Source organism: Watersipora subatra, chromosome 6 (assembly GCF_963576615.1).
Source record: "Watersipora subatra chromosome 6, tzWatSuba1.1, whole genome shotgun sequence".
NCBI lineage: Eukaryota > Metazoa > Bryozoa > Gymnolaemata > Cheilostomatida > Watersiporidae > Watersipora > Watersipora subatra.
This window is the reverse complement of record NC_088713.1, coordinates 36,982,377-37,002,554: the sequence shown is the minus strand read 5'-3', so window position 1 is coordinate 37,002,554 and position 20,178 is coordinate 36,982,377. Positions and strand designations below refer to the sequence as shown.

General features: G+C 36.2%; 1 protein-coding gene across 1 annotated transcript in view; it reads right to left on the bottom strand.

Annotated features, from left to right (window-relative positions):
- LOC137398228 (nucleoporin NUP188-like) overlaps positions 1–19,926 on the bottom strand; it is a 101,179-nt gene extending 81,253 nt beyond the window's left edge. The window contains exons 1-5 of the mRNA XM_068084335.1: positions 19,893–19,926; positions 15,749–15,878; positions 14,217–14,301; positions 9,982–10,088; positions 3,209–3,320 (exon numbers count right to left, since the gene is read on the bottom strand). Coding sequence (XP_067940436.1) covers positions 3,209–3,320; positions 9,982–10,088; positions 14,217–14,301; positions 15,749–15,878; positions 19,893–19,926 — 468 coding nt within the window. The remainder of the gene's footprint in view (positions 1–3,208; positions 3,321–9,981; positions 10,089–14,216; positions 14,302–15,748; positions 15,879–19,892) is intronic.
- Positions 19,927–20,178: the final 252 nt, after the last annotated feature.

Sequence of the window (20,178 nt, the reverse complement as noted above, 5' to 3'; positions counted from 1 at the left end):
TGGTTGTTCGCCAGTAAATACATAGGTCAAAGAAATTCCTTCTCCTGGCCAGCAGGTTGAATAGCGCCAAAAACCAATTTATGAAAGTAAAAACCTACAGGTTCTCTTTCATAGTTCGCTCAAACACGGTTGATAAGATGTTGGTGAGGTTTCTTTTAGATTTTAAAACATTTATATACTAAAACTAAGTTGCATGTTATGTTGGCAGCTTAATTAGTAGGCGTTAATATCTAACCCTAAAACAAGCCAGCAGGTTATGTTAACAGCTGACTTGCTGAAACAAGCCAGTAGATTATGTTAATCGTTGACTAACTAAAACAAGCCAGTAGGTTATGTTAACAGTTGACTAACTACAACAAGCCAGTTGGTTATGTTTGATTGGTGTATGCCATGTCATTCATCAAGCCTACAAGTGTTCATCATGTGAACCATTAATAACTAGTACAGTAGACACTCCTATAACACAAATTTGACATAACTTAAAAAAATGATATAGAGTTTTTGCTTTGTACTACATAAAAAATTCTATATAGCAAAAGGTATCAAATCGGTGCAAGTTTGCAAATTCGATTTGAATAACGATAATCTTGTAGTTAGCCTCAAAGCGTCACTTATCTTCTCTTGCCACACTTGTGAGACAAAATGATGTATGTATAATGTTATCTCTATTATATAAACAAGTTCCATGACATTCTAGTTCGCCATGATAGATCATCAGATGTGTCGGTTAAACCAATGATATACAACCCAACCGGATAGGTTACAAGCATCATGTGGGCAGGGCTTAATGATCGAGCTCTGTTAGGATGAACCCGAACACGGCACCTAAACAAAGGAAAATACTAAATAAAGCACCTTGTAAATTTACAAATATTATGAACAATACTGGTTATTTTACTGATCTGTTGGTCTCATTTTGTTGCCAAATAAGTATAGTTGCCCAATATTGTCACTGTTATGATCAGTCAGTTGCCATTCATAAGCATTCGTGATATTAATAGTCGCCATTGTGAAATAGCCCAAATTTGGATTTATATTTAGAGTATGAAAACTACACTGCACAGCTTTGCCTGTTGTCCCATCTTATTGGCCAGGTCAAACAATATGACAACGAAGAAAGACTCTGTTATTTTATATTAGGGCTGGCAAAATATTAATAAAAAACTAGAGAAAAAGGACATTGTTCGGGTGATTAAGGGTAAATTATATTTAACTTCAAGCATATACTACGACACTAAAAATCTCACAATTGATAAAAATATGTAATTGGAAATGTTTTATTTTACATGGATCCAATTTTTTGGTTAGGTATTACCACTACACTGTAGCAATTCAAGGTCTGCTATTGTGAACCACAGGGCTAGCCTACTGACTGAATGAGCTAATGACACGATAACAGCTGTAACGATAACATAATGTAACACATGAAAACACGATAACGTGTTTTCATGTGTAGTAATACCATCACCTGGTAAACGAGTAAACAAAACTCTTGCATTGGATCAGAAACGTTCAGTGACAGATTCAATGAAATTCAAAAAAGTAGATCCACATAAAATAAAACATTTCAAATCACCTATTTTTATCAATTTTGAGATTTTTAGTGTCGTAGTACATGCTTTAAGTTAAATATAATTTACCCTTAATCACCCGAACAATGTCCTTTTTCTCTAGTTTTTTATTAATATTTTGCCAGCCCTAATATAAAATAACAGAGTCTTTCTTCGTTGTCGTATTGTTTGACCTGGCCAATAAGATGGAACAACAGGCAAAGCTGTGCAGTGTAGTTTTCATGCTCAAAATCTAAATATAAATCCAAATTTGGGCTATTTCACAATGGCGACTATTAATATCACGAATGCTTGTGCATGGCAACTGACTGATCGTAACAGTGACAATATTGGGCAACTATACTTATTTGGCAACAAAATGAAACCAACAGATCAGTAAAATAACAACCATTGTTCATAATATTTGTAAATTTACAAGGAGCTTTATTTAGTATTTTCCTTTGTTCAGGTGCCGTGTTCGGGTTCATCCTAAGAGAGCTCGATCATTAAACCCCGCCCACATGATGCTCGTAACCTATCCGGTTGGGTTGTATATCATTGGTTAAACAGAGAACAAGTAGCTGCGCAATTGTTCAGAAAGGCAATCAATTAGTGCAGATGTTACAGCGTCGGTCTACCAACCTGAAAGCCACGAGTTGGAGTATCATCAAAAGCTATCTTTTATTCTAACCTTGATCACTGAAGACAGATAGACAACAGACAAATAAACATCGATCTTATTATAATAAAAATATTTTTTTGTTTTACTTCATTGTAAGGGTATAAAATGTTTGTTAATAGTTTCCCTTGGCCAAATAGACCTTGCTGTCTGCAAAAATGAACAAATCGTTGAGAATGGACATCAAAAATGGGTGCTCTCCAAACTTAATTTTAATTTACAGCAATCATGAACCAGAAAAAGAGCGAAAGTGATGAAAAAGAGAAAAGTTGTCAATGCAAACCAATAATACTGCAGTTACGGTACAAGTAACAGATTAAAAAGTTAAGTATAGTTTTTCCTTATTGTATGGCCAAAGGGGTGAGTTTAGAAAGATCCTAAAACGGATTAGGCAATTTACAGGTAATTTTTTGTTCGTTTAACGTAAAATCCTTGTAACGTAAATGTCCCTGAAAAGGATTATTTTTGTTCTAAGAGCGTCTACTGTATTAAAAAAAGAGCAAAAAAAGGAACCTTAATAAATGAAGGTTTGCCAGCCACACGCTAAAGGTCTAAATTACCTGAGTTCCTTATTTATAAAGCCTGGTTCCCATATACGTAGCATAGCACCGGCGGTAATATCGCGCAGCAAAACACTTGCGGTGCTCAGCGCAGTTTAATGTTCACATAAAAGCCACATCGTTAATAATATCGTAAACATAACTGCGTAATCAAATAAAATTTTCGCTTGCCATGCCGTTCCTATAATGGTGACCTTTACCCGTACAGTGCATTTCGGGAATGTTGTGCATGCGGCCGTTTGCGAAATTTGAACATGCGCATACTCTTGCGCTGACCGCCGGCATCCACCAGCGGTGCACTGCGATCCGCGGCGTGTAGGTTCCCATTTTACCGTAATAGCCTGCGGTGCTGTTACCGGTGCTTTGCGGCGTACATGTAAATGGGAACCGGGCTTTAGCGATGCATGACAGATTCCTACCTTGAATGGATGCTGATCATTGTGGGCGTGGCTTATCATCTGCTTGAGAGTAAGGTGACAATATATCCTGTCAGTGAAGTAGAAGGAGACCAGACGCCTCAAAAGGTGATATCTGAAATTGTGACAGAGCAGTAAATGTATAACACGTCTTCAGATTCTAGTAGCTGTTTAAGCTAGTATTGACGAGTTCAATGAACATACTACCCTCCTCATGTTCACATACATGTATAACATATCATCCACATGTTCACATACATGTATAACATATCCTCCACATGATCACATACATGTATAACATATCCTCCTCATGTCCACATACATGTATATATCTATTTTTAATTTAGGCATCTTAAAATGAAGGAGAGGTGTGTTTGAGCTCAAAAAAGTGTAATTATTTGTTTGCAGCGAACAACAAGTTTAGAGGTAAAAATTGACATTAGATATGATTAATTAAATTGGTGTTTTATAATGTTTATTATACTATGTATATCAAGAGTACATGTAAACAGAAAGTTAACAAACAATTGCGCAATAAAATCAAAACAAAATCAATCACAAAACCTCAACAGCCATTTTGGTTTGACTTTGCAGAAATAAGCCATCATTTCTGCAAACTACTATGAAAAATGTTTTGTAGTATTAGCTACACAACGATGCTCTTATAAAACATACATAGTAAGGCATACCTTTTGGAATTGTTGTTTTGTTGTAGAAAGAAATGATCCAAAGTTTGTTTTTAGCCTTTCTTCTAAGACATTTTGCTTTTAAAATTGCTTGTAGTACTTCTTTCAAAAAAGTTGTGGATCAATTGGGGATGTCTATTGGGACCACCCTCATCTGTTTATAAGCTAAACAAATTCAGGTCAAGGTTATTAAAACTTGATCGTTATAACGAGCCCTACTAGGCCATTTGTGTTCATTTCCTCCCAAAGCAAGTTCTCAGTGAAATGAAATGTCATTCACTCAATTCTTGATGGATTTTAAATCTTTTTTTTATTTTTTTGTCATATTTAGGGTGGTGCATTAACACCATATGCACCACAGTAGATCCGCCCTTGATCCTGGCACTGATTCCTTCAATAATATTTAGCATTGACTTTTCTTTTTTGGCTTTCACCTCAGTCATGTTTCTCGGTCCAGTTCCCATCAATTTATTACAGATTTCAGTGTTGTTGTGAAGTGTAAAGTCAGCTAGTACCATTTCCTATGCACTCACAAATTACAGTTCATTGTAATATCTATAGTTTGCTGCCATCACTGGGCCACGCATGAAACACATTAACCTTGCCGAAACACATTAAAGTATCAGTTATGCCATAATTACACTGCTTATTAAAACATACTCATGCTGCGCGCACTGGAAACGGTTTTTTTAAACGGCTTCCACTGGTTTCCTTAATGGTGACATTGTTCGCTGACTCACATTTGCCTTTACATATATATACGCCAGTTTCAGATTAGCCACGCAGTAGCAGTTTTAGTGCTGTGGGCAGCAAGTAACCCAGCACAAAAGGTTTTATTATCAATAAGTGACAAAATTATAAGTGAGATACTAGCAGGCCTTTGGAGGCAAAAGGTCAGTTTTATTATATACTTAGATGTATTTTATTTGACTAAATTGAATGCTTTTGGTTTAATGTGACTTTCATGTCAATTATATAATGTTTGTTTTATGTTATTATGCTTTACACTGTAGTTTTATTGTGACATGTATTTTTGTAGACTTCACGGTCTATTCTGGCTATCAGTAAAATAAACAGTCATATCTACCAGAATGCGATCAGTTCAGTTTAAACCACCGCAAAACCTGCTGTCATCTCGATTCGTGGCATTTTCGCTACAGTTGTATATACAATGTAATATCTAAGTATGTCGCTCGTACAAAGACAAGTACGTGTATAGTAAATACTGCAAGTTCAGTTTAAAGGTTGACTTGCAACAAAATTTACATTACAGTTATTTGGTATCAAAAGATTCACCATGTCTTACTTTGCTGTGTTGTAGGTGAAAAATATGTGGAAATGTGATTACAAGCTCTTAAAAGTTCAAAAACGAACAGTTAATTGCAGCCAACACGAAAACGCCGTAGGTTGGAATCCCTTTATTTCGATGATGTACTCAACTCGACGTGGTTATTGTTTTGAAACGTGAGGTTATCATGGGAAATGAAAGGCCAATAAAAGGCTCAATATAAAACGTCTCACAGCACTAGTTTTTGACAAACACTTGGGGTTCTACCGGAAAGTCATTATCGAATGTAGACACTCGCTACTTTACAGTTTCGTCTCAGCTTGGTCTAATCATCTAGTCGTAATCTGATCATGTGACCAATACATCTTGCCAAATGTAGCGAACAATTTCTGCAGCATTTTTCGACTATCACAGGTGACCAACAGGCTCATCATAATTATCAGAAGATGATATGCACTCCTTCGAGCTAAGGTTAAAAAATCAAACAAAATTTTAGGCTAGGTTTTGAGATATCAGTGATGAAAGTAACAGCATTGCAATGATAATGAAATAGACGCAAAAGGACAATAGACATGGTTTTATTGAACGCGTGAAGTATATTTGTGAAAATATTTCGACGACTACAGTTGCATGGAAGTGTAAACAGAAGCACATCGTGTTCCACTACGTCTCATTTGAGTCGCTTTGGAGAGGGACTCCAACCGCGTTTTCGTGATGGCTGCGATTAACTGTTTGTTTTTGAGCTTTTAAGAGGTTGTAATCACATTTCCACATATTTCGCACGTACAAAACAGCAGAATAAGACATGGTGAACCTTTTGATACCAAACAAATGTAATGTGAATTTTGTTGCAAGTCAACCTTTAAGTTTCATGAAGTGTTAAAATTACCGCTCGTACTTCAGAAAAATATAGTTTCTACTTTGTGGGAATTCCCATCTCGTGAGCAAGCCCGCAAAGCAATGGTCACGCAGTAAGTATGTGTTACCATATTGGTGCTAACAGGAACTGACAAACCAGCACTTACAAGTGCTCCAACAAATGAATATTCCAACATGGGACATAAAACCCTAGTATAATATTGAAGTCTGCATCTTAAGAAATTTCCAAGATATGCTATTCGCGGTTTCTTTAAGGACTGCAGCTCTATGAGTGGATGAAAAGATGCTAGGGAGACTTACAAATAAACATAAAACTATATGAATAATGAAACTATGAGCAAACCAGCAAGTTTAAACATAGCTTAGTTTAGATTAAAATAAATTACACCGGGTGTAACTCTATGACTAGCTATATCTCTATCACTAGCTATCTCTCTATCACTAGCTATATCTCTATCACTAGCTATATCTCTATCACTAGCCACATCTCTATCACTAGCCACAGCTCTATCACTAGCTATATCTCTCTCACTAGCTATATCTCTCTCACTAGCCACATCTCTATCACTAGCCACATCTCTATCACTAGCCACATTTCTATCACTAGCTATATCTCTCTCACTAGCTATATCTCTCTCACTAGCTATATCTCTATCACAAGCTATATCTCTCTCACTAGCTATATCTTTATCACTAGCTATATCTCTATCACTAGCTATATCTCTATCACAAGCTATATCTCTCTCACTAGCTATATCTCTATCACTAGCCACATCTCTATCACTAGCTACATCTCTATCACTAGCCACATCTCTATCACTAGCCACCTCTATCACTAGCTATATCTCTCTCACTAGCCACATCTCTATCACTAGCCACATCTCTATCACTAGCCACATTTCTATCACTAGCTATATCTCTCTCACTAGCTATATCTCTCTCACTAGCTATATCTCTATCACAAGCTATATCTCTCTCACTAGCTATATCTCTATCACTAGCTATATCTCTATCACAAGCTATATCTCTCTCACTAGCTATATCTCTATCACTAGCCACATCTCTATCACTAGCTACATCTCTATCACTAGCCACATCTCTATCACTAGCCACCTCTATCACTAGCTATATCTCTATCACTAGCTATATCTCTCTCACTAGCCACATCTATATCACTAGCTACATCTCTATCACCAGCCACATCTCTATCACTAGCCACATCTCTATCACTAGCTATCTCTCTATCACTAGCTATATCTCTATCACTAGCTATATCTCTATCACTAGCCACATCTCTATCAGTAGCTACATCTCTATCACTAGCTATATCTCTATCACTAGCTACATCTCTATCACTAGCTATATCTCTATCACTAGCCACATCTCTATCACTAGCTACATCTCTATCACTAGCTATATCTCTATCACTAGCTACATCTCTATCACTAGCTATATCTCTATCACTAGCCACATCTCTATCACTAGCTACATCTCTATCACTAGCCACATCTCTATCACTAGTTATATCTCTATCACTAGCTATATCTCTATCACTAGCTATATCTCTATCACTAGCCACATCTCTATCACTAGCTATATCTTTATCACTAGCTATATCTCTATCACTAGCTATATCTCTATCACTAGCCACATCTCTATCACTAGCTACATCTCTATCACTAGCTATATCTCTATCACTAGCTACATCTCTATCACTAGCCAACTCTCTATCACTAGCTATATCTCTATCACTAGCCACATCTCTATCACTAGCTATATCTCTATCACTAGCTACATCTCTATCACTAGCTATATCTCTATCACTAGCCACATCTCTATCACTAGCTATCTCTCTATCACTAGCTATATCTCTATCACTAGCTACATCTCTATCACTAGCTACATCTCTATCACTAGCTATATCTCTATCACTAGCTACATCTCTATCACTAGCTATATCTCTATCACTAGCCACATCTCTATCACTAGCTACATCTCTATCACTAGCTATATCTCTATCACTAGCTACATCTCTATCACTAGCTATATCTCTATCACTAGCTACATCTCTATCACTAGCTATATCTCTATCACTAGCCACATCTCTATCACTAGCTACATCTCTATCACTAGCCACATCTCTATCACTAGTTATATCTCTATCACTAGCTATATCTCTATCACTAGCTATATCTCTATCACTAGCCACATCTCTATCACTAGCTATATCTTTATCACTAGCTATATCTCTATCACTAGCTATATCTCTATCACTAGCCACATCTCTATCACTAGCTACATCTCTATCACTAGCTATATCTCTATCACTAGCTACATCTCTATCACTAGCCAACTCTCTATCACTAGCTATATCTCTATCACTAGCCACATCTCTATCACTAGCTATATCTCTATCACTAGCTACATCTCTATCACTAGCTATATCTCTATCACTAGCCACATCTCTATCACTAGCTATCTCTCTATCACTAGCTATATCTCTATCACTAGCTACATCTCTATCACTAGCTACATCTCTATCACTAGCTATATCTCTATCACTAGCTACATCTCTATCACTAGCTATATCTCTATCACTAGCCACATCTCTATCACTAGCTACATCTCTATCACTAGCTATATCTCTATCACTAGCTACATCTCTATCACTAGCTATATCTCTATCACTAGCCACATCTCTATCACTAGCTACATCTCTATCACTAGCCACATCTCTATCACTAGTTATATCTCTATCACTAGCTATATCTCTATCACTAGCTATATCTCTATCACTAGCCACATCTCTATCACTAGCTATATCTTTATCACTAGCTATATCTCTATCACTAGCTATATCTCTATCACTAGCCACATCTCTATCACTAGCTACATCTCTATCACTAGCTATATCTCTATCACTAGCTACATCTCTATCACTAGCCAACTATCTATCACTAGCTATATCTCTATCACTAGCCACATCTCTATCACTAGCTATATCTCTATCACTAGCTACATCTCTATCACTAGCTATATCTCTATCACTAGCCACATCTCTATCACTAGCTATCTCTCTATCACTAGCTATATCTCTATCACTAGCTACATCTCTATCACTAGCTATCTCTCTATCACTAGCTATATCTCTATCACTAGCTACATCTCTATCACTAGCCACAGCTCTATCACTAGCCACATCTCTATCACTAGCCACATCTCTATCACTAGCATAGGAGTAAATTCTGCATGGCCAATGGTGCTCTTTCTTTTGAGTGTTTCTATAGCATAATACCAAATAAAAATCTATTTGCATTGATTGTTACTTTATTAATTTAAATTTTCCACAGATAAATTAGGTTTTACTTTGCGTTGAATTTCTGCAAATTTTATATAATACATTTGTTTCTATGCTGAGTAATTACTTTGAGTATATAAGTTTTTGGGGTGTGAATTAAATTAGACAACATAGAGCATACCCTTGCAGGAATACTTCTATCTACAAATTACAATTTTAGCAAATATTAGATTGAATTAGTTTTGAAGATGTCTTGGGACTGTCTTCTCACATTTAAAGATGTTTCTAAATCTCATACTCACATGCTCACCAGCAGACCAAACAACTGATAACCACACAAGCAGAGAATGAAATAGCTTGCACCTGCGGTATGTGTCACCCAGTAACTGTTTACGATAAATTAATTGTATTGGCTGTAGCATGCGGTATGAAAGAAGTACTTGCAGGAAAAGCCATGATATACCCGGCAGCTTTTGACAGTGAGTCGCCATAAGGAAAGGAATGATATGTAGCTGCATTAATCTATACCTAGTGGGTACACATGAAAAAGAAATTACAACCACCTGCAGTACTGTTTACATAGCACTGTTCATAACGTCAAATGAAAAAATGAAATAACACTCACCTGCAACGCTCATCACTTAGACAAGACTTGAGACTATCAGGAGTGTCTCTGTACTCGTTTATTAGCCAGGCAGTGAAAACCTTCTCGCTTGACAGCTCATTCAGGTCCTGCAAATGACAATAAGCAGCAGGTTAGACGGTTTCGTTACGTTTTTGTTATCTAACCGACCAATCTTTACAGGTCATGGTTTAGCAAAGACATGAATTTAGATGAATGTGAGCAACTACTGAGCTTATCAAAGCTGTGAATTTTCTCACCTTGATAAGGTGAGAAAATTTACTCACTTTTTTATTTTTTTAAAAACTGATAGTAATTTCTATTATAAATAAATAAATCATTAAGGATTACTAGCTTTCACTATGATTTATAAGTAAGAATGATGAGCCATAAAATGCTTTCATAAAGTTCCACATCATTCGAACAACATTTTTTGTGGAAGTTCATAAATGAGGTAGAAGACAACTCTAAATTAAAATGTCATTATCAATACCGGAGAACACTGTCATAAGGGCACTGTTTGATGGGCAAACCGCCTGTAAGAATAAGTGATCTGAAGGCAAAGAACTGCTTAGAACTATAACTAGCCACAGCTATCTGTGTTTTCGTTAATCATAGAGAAGGCAAGGTTCTGCGCTTAACACTAACACAAGTGATGGGACACATCTACAGCTTGGCTACAGTGATTCGTAATCACCAGCATTGGAGTTGTCTGCTACTGAGGCAAAATAGACACTTGTTATATTGAAAAACTTGTACTCAGGTTACCAGCACAGATGCATAATAAAGCTGGTCCAATGATGCAATATGACAGAAAAAGCCAATATTTCTACAATCATGGTTAAGGCTAGTACATCAGGCAAGTTACTCGTCTAACACAATGTTATGAAACCTTAAATCTTCCATACAGAGTTTCAAGGTGAAGGGTCCCCTACAGGAAGCGCTTCAAACTGTTTTGTGTTTTACCTAGAGTATGCAGTTTAGTACTTACTTGAAATAGTCATTTCTAGATTCTAATCAAATGTCTAGATACAACGTTTCCTGTTTGCACTTATGAATAAAAATAATGTTTCACCAATTCAACGCAGCGTACAACTTACAGAATATGTCAACAATACAAGATAAAAATATCGCTAAAGGAAATTGGTGCATTTTATAATGACATGCCATTAAAGGATACATTATTGCAAGCCTTTCACTTTTATAAAAGGCCTATTATAAGGCTCCAAAATGAGGTCAAAAGCTGCAAAAAACATGGCAATTATAATTGTTATAGCTTTTCAGTCAAGTTGAAGTGGGCATCTCCTACAATAGATTCTGCAAATACAATTGAAGACCTCAACGGAAGAACGATCAATGTCACATTTTCTCAAAATTCTAGACTTATCTTCTCTTAATAGTTCTGGCCACAAAGTTTAGTCTCTGCGACAAAGTTTCAGCAAAAATGATCAAGGTCCAGAGATATTCCTGCATAAAATAAACTAGCTCTTTGCAAAAACGATCAATGTCCAACGGCTACCCAGCAACAACAATCATTTTCCAGTCATGTGATTACTTTCAGCCAATAGTAACGCATATATGTTTGGGAATTTCCAACTTATAACGATCGTTTTTTCTTTTGGACGTTCAAACTATTTAGTGTTATTATGGCTTTCGTAAGTACCTCTCAAATTAGAAAACTTATGCGGAATCACTTATGCTGAATATGTCAACTTTCTCTATAAAATTACCCTAAAATAATGAAGCAATTTCAAATTTTTGTTTGACAATTTCCAATATGAAAACGAACATTTTTGTGTAAGTTTTTTAAGTGCTGCCCGTGTTAGTAAACAGATAATTACGTATGTTGATGACATTATTGCTAATTCAGATTCAGATTTTTGTGATTACACAGACGATTCAAGTAGCAGCACTGACTTCAATGGTGGTGAAATTAATAGTTGTGTAGGAATAAAGAACATTGTTGAGTATCGCTTTAGCTTCGTGGCGATCGTAGCTTCACATAGCTTTAACAATGCACAAAGTGTAGATAAATTGAATTTTTATAGCTCTATTTGTTAACAAGTGTGCAAAAATAAAATATATAATAAAAATGTAGAAAAAGGTTCAAGTTAAAAAAAATTGTATACATATCATGAAGCAAAATCCGCAATTTTCGGCGAAATGACTAACAGTAGGATGATAGCTAAATTTGTACATAGATGGCAGTGAAAGGGTTAATAACTTGATACAATAGACAGAGGCAGTGAGAGTGAAAGGAAATATCCGAAGAGTACCAATAAGCAAAAAAGAAGTGTGTGCAAAAGCGTGTAGTGTAATGCAAAACAAAATATTGCAGTTTTTCTAGATCACAGTAAAAAAGGTTGTTGTTGTACTATTGTGACCTGTTCATATTTGTTTGGTTAAAATTTGGACGGTAGAAACTAGTGCTGGGCACGGGTAGTAATACTCGTTGAACTCGCGGGTTTATCTTCTCTCGAGTATCGGGTAATAGAGATTTCGGGTATTCCGGTCCTTCGAGTTCGGGTTTCGACTTTCAAGTTCGGGTTTTGGTACACGGATCCATCCGGTAGTGTTAACAAAAACTTGGTCTATTGCACCCTGCACTCTTAGTCTGGGACCACAGGGCATTTCTGTGTCATTTTTGCTAAGGAGGCATGACAATGGGGTTTAACGAGTCTTTAATTTAATAGATAGAATAAAACATATCATACCTTATTTACTATACCTACTAGAAATATTGTAGTCAAGCAGTGATTACTTGTCATTCAAAGGTGAGAAGAAATACTTACATCAAATTTTATTTGAGCAATTAGCCAAATCGGCTTCGTAAACAAATCTATGCCTTTTTTAATACGGCGCGGCGCGTGTTCGCTATCACCGATAACACATAGGTCCTTAGTTTGTTTCCGCTGTCGCCTTGTTAGAAACAGCCATCAGCGTTGGTAGAAGCAGTGAAAATTTAATAATTCTGTTTGATTGCCACAGCTAATTGATTACCACAGCTAGCTATTATGGATTACATAATTCATTATAACCAAGTTTTACTAAGCCAACAAGCCTTACTAACGGAAAAAGCCGATAATGTAAAGTTTTTTGTGAGATTTGGAGCACCATCTACAAAAAGTCAGAGAGGTACATAGAACATGCTTAAGTATTAAAATACCATAGACCCTATCTTCTGCCACCTGTTGACACGAAAATGCCCTGAAGCCCCAGACTATCTTGACTGTTTAACAATCCACCTGTTAACGCTGCGAGTACGAATTTCAGTCGATAAAAACTGTAAAAAATGATAAATAAATTGAAAAGAAATATCATTGCTTTGTAAATTTGAAGATATATCTGTTTAGAAAATTTCAACATAAAATCCATATCAACAAACCCGATATCCGAAAAAACCCGTAGGCAAAGAAATACCCGAGCCTAGCACTACTAGCTACCCGATACTCGAAAAACCCGAACAGAAGGAGGTGGGTCTAAACCCGTTGACCAAGAAATACTCGTGCCCAGCACTAGTAGAAACCCCGTATTTTACTGCAATATAGCATTTAGAATAAGAATACTATAACATTGTAACATGATCACCTAATAAAACATAATGCGTAGAGAGTTGTCAATGATTTCCAAAGTAAGTCGATCAATGACCGTGTTAGTAGTGGTGTTAACTCAGGCCATGTTGTGCCACCCCAAGTTATGTCTACCGCTTCTTTGTTGATCACATTCCCAGGTAACATCCTTATTAACCAATAACTAAAGGGTTTCTATGATAGAAGTGGTAATTCTTTCCAAAGAAAGTTTGTAAACTTTAAAATGGCTATATCTCAATTTTGAACAATTGTGACATTGATCGTTCTTCCGTTGAGGTCTTCAATTATTAGATCCCTTCTATTTCTAGAACACTGACATTAAGTTTTCTGCAACTTCTAAAAGTTTTGAAACATTTGCATTTTGCAATACTGACAGCCCTCATAGACAACCGAAAACATGATGTCACATAAAGACACCTTTAGGTCACAGATGCTGTTTGCTGAATAGTTGTATTTCGTATACCCATAGGTAGCGGATGAAAAGATAAAAACTATTGCAGAATCATTTGACTACTTATAAAAGATGAAAAGGTGGAAAATTTAAATGACTGTCAAAGACACAAAAACTTCTATAAAGCTGTTCTATTATATAAATTAGCAATGTGTTGACCAATAGATAAGAGGGTAAACGGAAGTTGAAGCACCAACCAGAATCTCGGAGAGTTCCACGATACACTTGAGTCTGTCACCTCCGTACTTCTTTTTCTTGAGCTCCTTCAGCGACTCTTCACTCCTACAGCGAGGGTCTTAAAGTAAGAGACAGGCTGAGTCTCCATGGCAACACAAAGATCTGGTATTTAAAGAGAACTTGTGCGCAAAAGGAAGCATCTTAAACAAAACACTATTCTGAGTTTGCCTTTATAGATGTATCCTTCAATGCCTGAAACAGTATTACAAAATATTAATATGCAAATATGAAAAAAACTAAAATTAGTAATCGAAAGACTGGACAGTAACCGCAGTATTACTAGTTTGTGTTGACAACTTCTCTCTTAAGCCTTACCACTTCTGCGCAGTTTAGGATTCAGGATTACGGTAGTTTTACATCAAGTTAAGAGGAGCGCACACCTTCAATATTGATTGAAATAAATTTTGTCACTCTTTCTAGACAGAACGGCTAGAAAAAATGCTGCAAAAAAAGTAAGAAATATTGTATATGTCTAAAATAAAGTAAAACTAGAACATCGTTAATATCGTAAGGGTGGTGTCTGTCTGTTCATCCGTTTGTCCAAAGCCAGAGCTAGAAGTAAGGATAAAAGATTGCTGTCAACGAGACCAACAAGTGAAAGTCAGCTTGGTAGACTGACATTGCAACACCCAGAGCAATCGACCACCTTTCGGTAGTTTTGAATAATTGTGCACATACTTATTCTCTGTGTTTCATCAGCAGACCACACAGCTCTCACAGCACATGAGACTGCAAGGGTACTAGTATATATACATTATACAACAGAGATATCGTCATACCTCTAGAAACGCTTGCTCTAACATACGAGAAACTCGATACGAGTTGATTTGTTAGCACGTTTCTCATTTGAGATGCGACGAATCTTTGAGACGCGAGCCTACGAAAAGCTGTTGAGACCAGCTTCGCTCACTCTTTTTCCTCGAATCAGTTTGAAAAAAGTTTTTAAAAGGCTGACAGTAAGTTACAGTGAAGTCGAGGTAAAAACCGCTTAACCAAAAACAGATACTAAAAACATATCAACTTCAAAAATATTTAAAACTGTTCGATTATTGTCATTGCAACACAAGTTTAGAACATTGGGATTATGTAGGTGCAAATAATTCAGTCCAATCTAGTGAGCTTACTTTGGTGAAGCTTCGAATTTCTAACTGTGTATTATTCTACCACGTAATAGTTGTAGTTTGCTAATGTGTTTTCCTTTTGAAAATCTTAAAATATACAGTAAGCAATTTAATATTGTTATAGTTTTGAACAAGAAATTAATTATTTGAAATTATGTGAGGACAATATTAAAAACTCAATATACCTCAAAACTTAGAGATTTATTGCGTTACGAAGTTACAAATAGTCTATCATCATAGATGAATATGAACCATACCTATCCATAGAGTTAACTTGCACCCAGAGAACATTTGGCCTCTCCGACACATAGACCCAGGTATTTAGTCTTAACAAACTACATTCAAAGAAGTATCCAAAGAGGTATCCCTACCTAGCCTGATTGTAGATTAGAATTCCTTGAGTCAGACTAGTCTTGTTATCCTTCAAGTCATACTCAACGAGATCCTGTGAAAATACATGTGTGTTATCATCTCTTGACAGAATAACATCACAAATAGCACCTATATGAGGGGTACACCTCACATTCTGTATAGGTGCTGGTACACTATGGGGTACACATGAAAAAAGGTATTCAGATTACATTCCGCATAGCCCTTTGGACGATAACAGAGTCAGGAAAGGTGACAATGGATAAACGCATGTTTGTCAGTGCTGAATAAAAGACATCCCCTGAGATGCTCATAAACAGCTCTCTATGTATGTAAATCGTGTTTAGTCCTGCTAAAAATGTTGTTATTGGACTTATTCATGCATGATTAATATAGTATATATGCCATATCTGTTTCACATGATAACGGAATGCAAAAGATAATACAAAGTTGCTACTTATAGGACAAACTGAATTGTCATTCGGCCACGTATATGTTTTTTATTACATCACACATACCAGTAGGAAAACCGAAAGCATCCTGATAGATAATGAAAAAGCTCAAGGAAATATAATAATTTTAATTACTATACTAAAAACTTATCAAAACACAAAAACTTAAAACATAATGGTTGAAACATTTGTTGCCTGTATTTTTGGCTTCCAATTGAAGACAACCCACTAAACTTATACTCAGCATTGAATCGTATTTTAACACGGTCAACTTCTCTGAACATGAATTCAGCTTGGCAGCAAAATTCATTGAGCTGAACATATCTTTTTCATATCAGCAAAAGAAAAAAAGATTAATGTGTGACAGCAGTGGGGTTTATACATTTTGCCATGGCATCAAGTTCATTTAATCATCAGTAATCACTTACCACATTAGCACATGAATAGTAGAGCTAGTCAATAACAAATGCCAATGACTGTCATGATAGTTGTCTACCTGACTATCTACTAGCCAACCAAAATAATAATTCCATTTTCATTTCTCTACTGAAACAAACATGGCATGAAAAACAATCATTGATGCGCTGTTGTCATACCTAAGTTTTCGGGAAGGCTGTTCAAATCGCAATTTGTTTAACTTCCTGAAAGAACTTGTCCATTACAAATCATGTAAATAATTTAAATGAAAACCAAAACTAGAAAACAGCTTTTCAGAACCTTTCTTCACTAGTTCACACATTAAATGCTTTATTGAGAGACAGCAAATATCTAATAAACATTTGATTAATAAAGCAGTCTGTGCCATGAAATGTATTACCATTTCTATAGCAAGTTACGCTCCGACATCTTTTCTCTGAGTTTTGTGTGAAATGAAAAAAGTAGCATTTCTACTTGCACTTGGTTTATTTGGAGGCATGATCTAGAGCTAACCACTACATGATCTAGAGCTAACCACTACATGATCTAGGGCTAACCACTACATCAAACACAAAACTAACACTATTTGGAGGCATGATCTAGGGCTAACCACTACATGATCTAGGGCTAACCACTACATGATCTAGGGCTAACCACTACATGATCTAGGGCTAACCACTACATGATCTAGGGCTAACCACTACATGATCTAGGGCTAACCACTACATGATCTAGGGCTAACCACTACATCAAACACAAAACTAACACAATTTGGAGGCATGATCTAGGGCTAACCACTACATGATTTAGGGCTAACCACTACATCAAACACAAAACTAACACTATTTGGAGGCATGATCTAGGACTAACCACTACATCAAACACAAAACTAACACAATTTGGAGGCATGATCTAGGGCTAACCACTACATGATCTAGGACTAACCACTACATCAAACACAAAACTAACACTATTTGGAGGCATGATCTAGGGCTAACCACTACATGATCTAGGACTAACCACTACATCAAACACAAAACTAACACAATTTGGAGGCATGATCTAGGGCTAACCACTACATCAAACGCAAAACTAAAACTCACACCCAGCATCGAGAAGAAATTTAAGTCTAATGACCACTGCCAACTATCAGTGCTAGACTAGACAGCTATTAAAATGAATAACAGTCAGCCGATGTCAATATCGCTCATATCTGTTTTTAGTTCATAATATTTTTCTAAATATTTCAAAGACGGCACAAGTAAAATATAAATATGAAAACATTATAGTTTCACAATTGTGTTTTGTGTGCACCTATATGAAGTACTGTATAGGCAGGATTATAAATGCGCAGTCGACAGCATTTGAAGGTACTACTAAACAAAGGACAGAAGGAGAGATAAATCTGAAACTAGTTTAACATAAATAAACATAGAATAAAGGTATGGATGTCAGGTACTCGTGCAGACTACTAGCAGAAGGGCAACAAGTGAGTTTGTCTACTAGTTATGAAATATTTCAACTGTTGAGCGTTGCATATGAACAGGTGTCCTGAATCATTTATCACTAGATATAAATATTTTTATGCCATGTAATCCAATTCAACAGACAATGGAATATTGGTTATTTATTTAGTGAGTTTCCATACAACGATAGAGAACCAGCGCATCATCATATGGTGCTGCAATGACATCACAAAAACAGCAGAGTCGCTCTGATTTTGCAATGAATTGATGTTGCGGTTTGGAAGCCAAACACCCGTGCGATGTGCCATCGCTTCGCCATGGAAACGACCTTAATAACCAACAGTGGTGTATTTGAGTGTTCGCATAGGTCTTCTCACAACCGACATTGCACAACCCTCACTTTGCTATAGCGCCCTATGAAAACCCAATTTGCTTGCCGGCCCATCTTAGCACATCTGCACTGGCTGACTGGGTTAACTACAATATCGCTGTATGGAAACAGTAATTATGTTACAAACTGCCACTTGTAGGTCACAACTTGCGTGAGAGCAAGTAAATTATAAAGAACAAGTAGATTCTAGTAATATTTTCACAACACTTTAATCATCGCAACCATTGTAACTGTGGAACTTACTGAATTAGATAACTCCAGTTAGTTTGCAATAATGCTTTCCCTCAAAGGTTGACTTGCAACAAAATTCACATTACAGTTATTTGGTATCAAAAGATTCACCATGTCTTACTCTGTTGTGTTATAGGTGCCAAATATGTGGAAATGTGATTACAAGCTCTTAAAAGCTTAAAAACGAAAAGCCGCCGTAGATTGGAATCTATTTATTTCTCTGACGTCATCATTAGTTCGGTTATTGTCTTGTCACGTAATGTTCTCACGTGAATTGAAAGGCCAACAAAAAGCTCAATATAAAACTTACCGTAGCACAAGTTTATGACAAACACTTCGGGTTTTACCGAAGACCCCGTATCAAATATAGATGCTCTCTACTTTACAGTTTTGTTTCGGTTTGGTCTAATCGTCAAGTCGTAATCTGATCATGTGACCCAATACTTCGCAAATAATTTCTGCAGCACTTTTCGATTATCACAGGTGAACAACAGGCTCGTCATGATTATCAAACAATGATATGTACTCCTTCGAGGTAAGGTTAAAAAATTAAACGAATTTTTACGGTAAGTTAAAATATATCACTGCTAAAAGTGACAGCATTACAATGACGATAAAACAGACGCATAAGAACAATAGACATGGCTTTATTGAATGCATGAAGTATATTTGTGAAAATATTTCGACGAATAAGGTTGCATGAAAGTGTAAACAGAAGCCATCTCCCACAACTACGTCACATTCGAGCCGTTTTGGTAAGAGAATCCAAACTACGGCGGTCTCGTGTGGCTGCGATTAACTGTTTGTTTTTTAGTTTTTAAGAGCTTGTAATCACATTTCCACATATATTGCACCTACAACGCAACAGAGTAAAACATGGTGAATCTTTTGATACCAAATAACTGTAATGTGAATTTTGGTGCAATTCAACCTTTAAGTTTAAAGCTTAAAGTTTAAACCTTTAAAGAAGTTTTGAAGCCATTATAATACATAAAAACCACTGGAGGTAGCTGTTTCAATAATAGTACATGTAATGTTTTTTGCGTAGAGCCTTAACAACTTCCACTGTATCTAAAGGGTTTTAGAACTCAGGCTACTGGCAAGAGTTCATCAGTAGGTTAAATTTTCCGACTATTAAAACTAAAAGAGAACTAATCAAATATGGCAGCACAACTCAATAAGCACATACCTTTGGATGGTTTTGACTCGTCACTTTCCTCCATAGTTCAAGCTGATTTCTGAAAAACAAATGGCAGAAGCTAGTGACATCCTTTGCCATCATCACAGCCTTTAGCGTGGTTAGCAAATGTAAGACAGTTTATAGTTAGAACAGTGGTTCCCAACTACCTTGGAGCCATGGACCCCCTGAACTCTTTATATAAAAGTAATGGACCCTTTTATAAACATCATATTATATGGTGTTTATAACAATGTATTGTAAATTGGCATACATTATAAATTAGAATAATATAGGA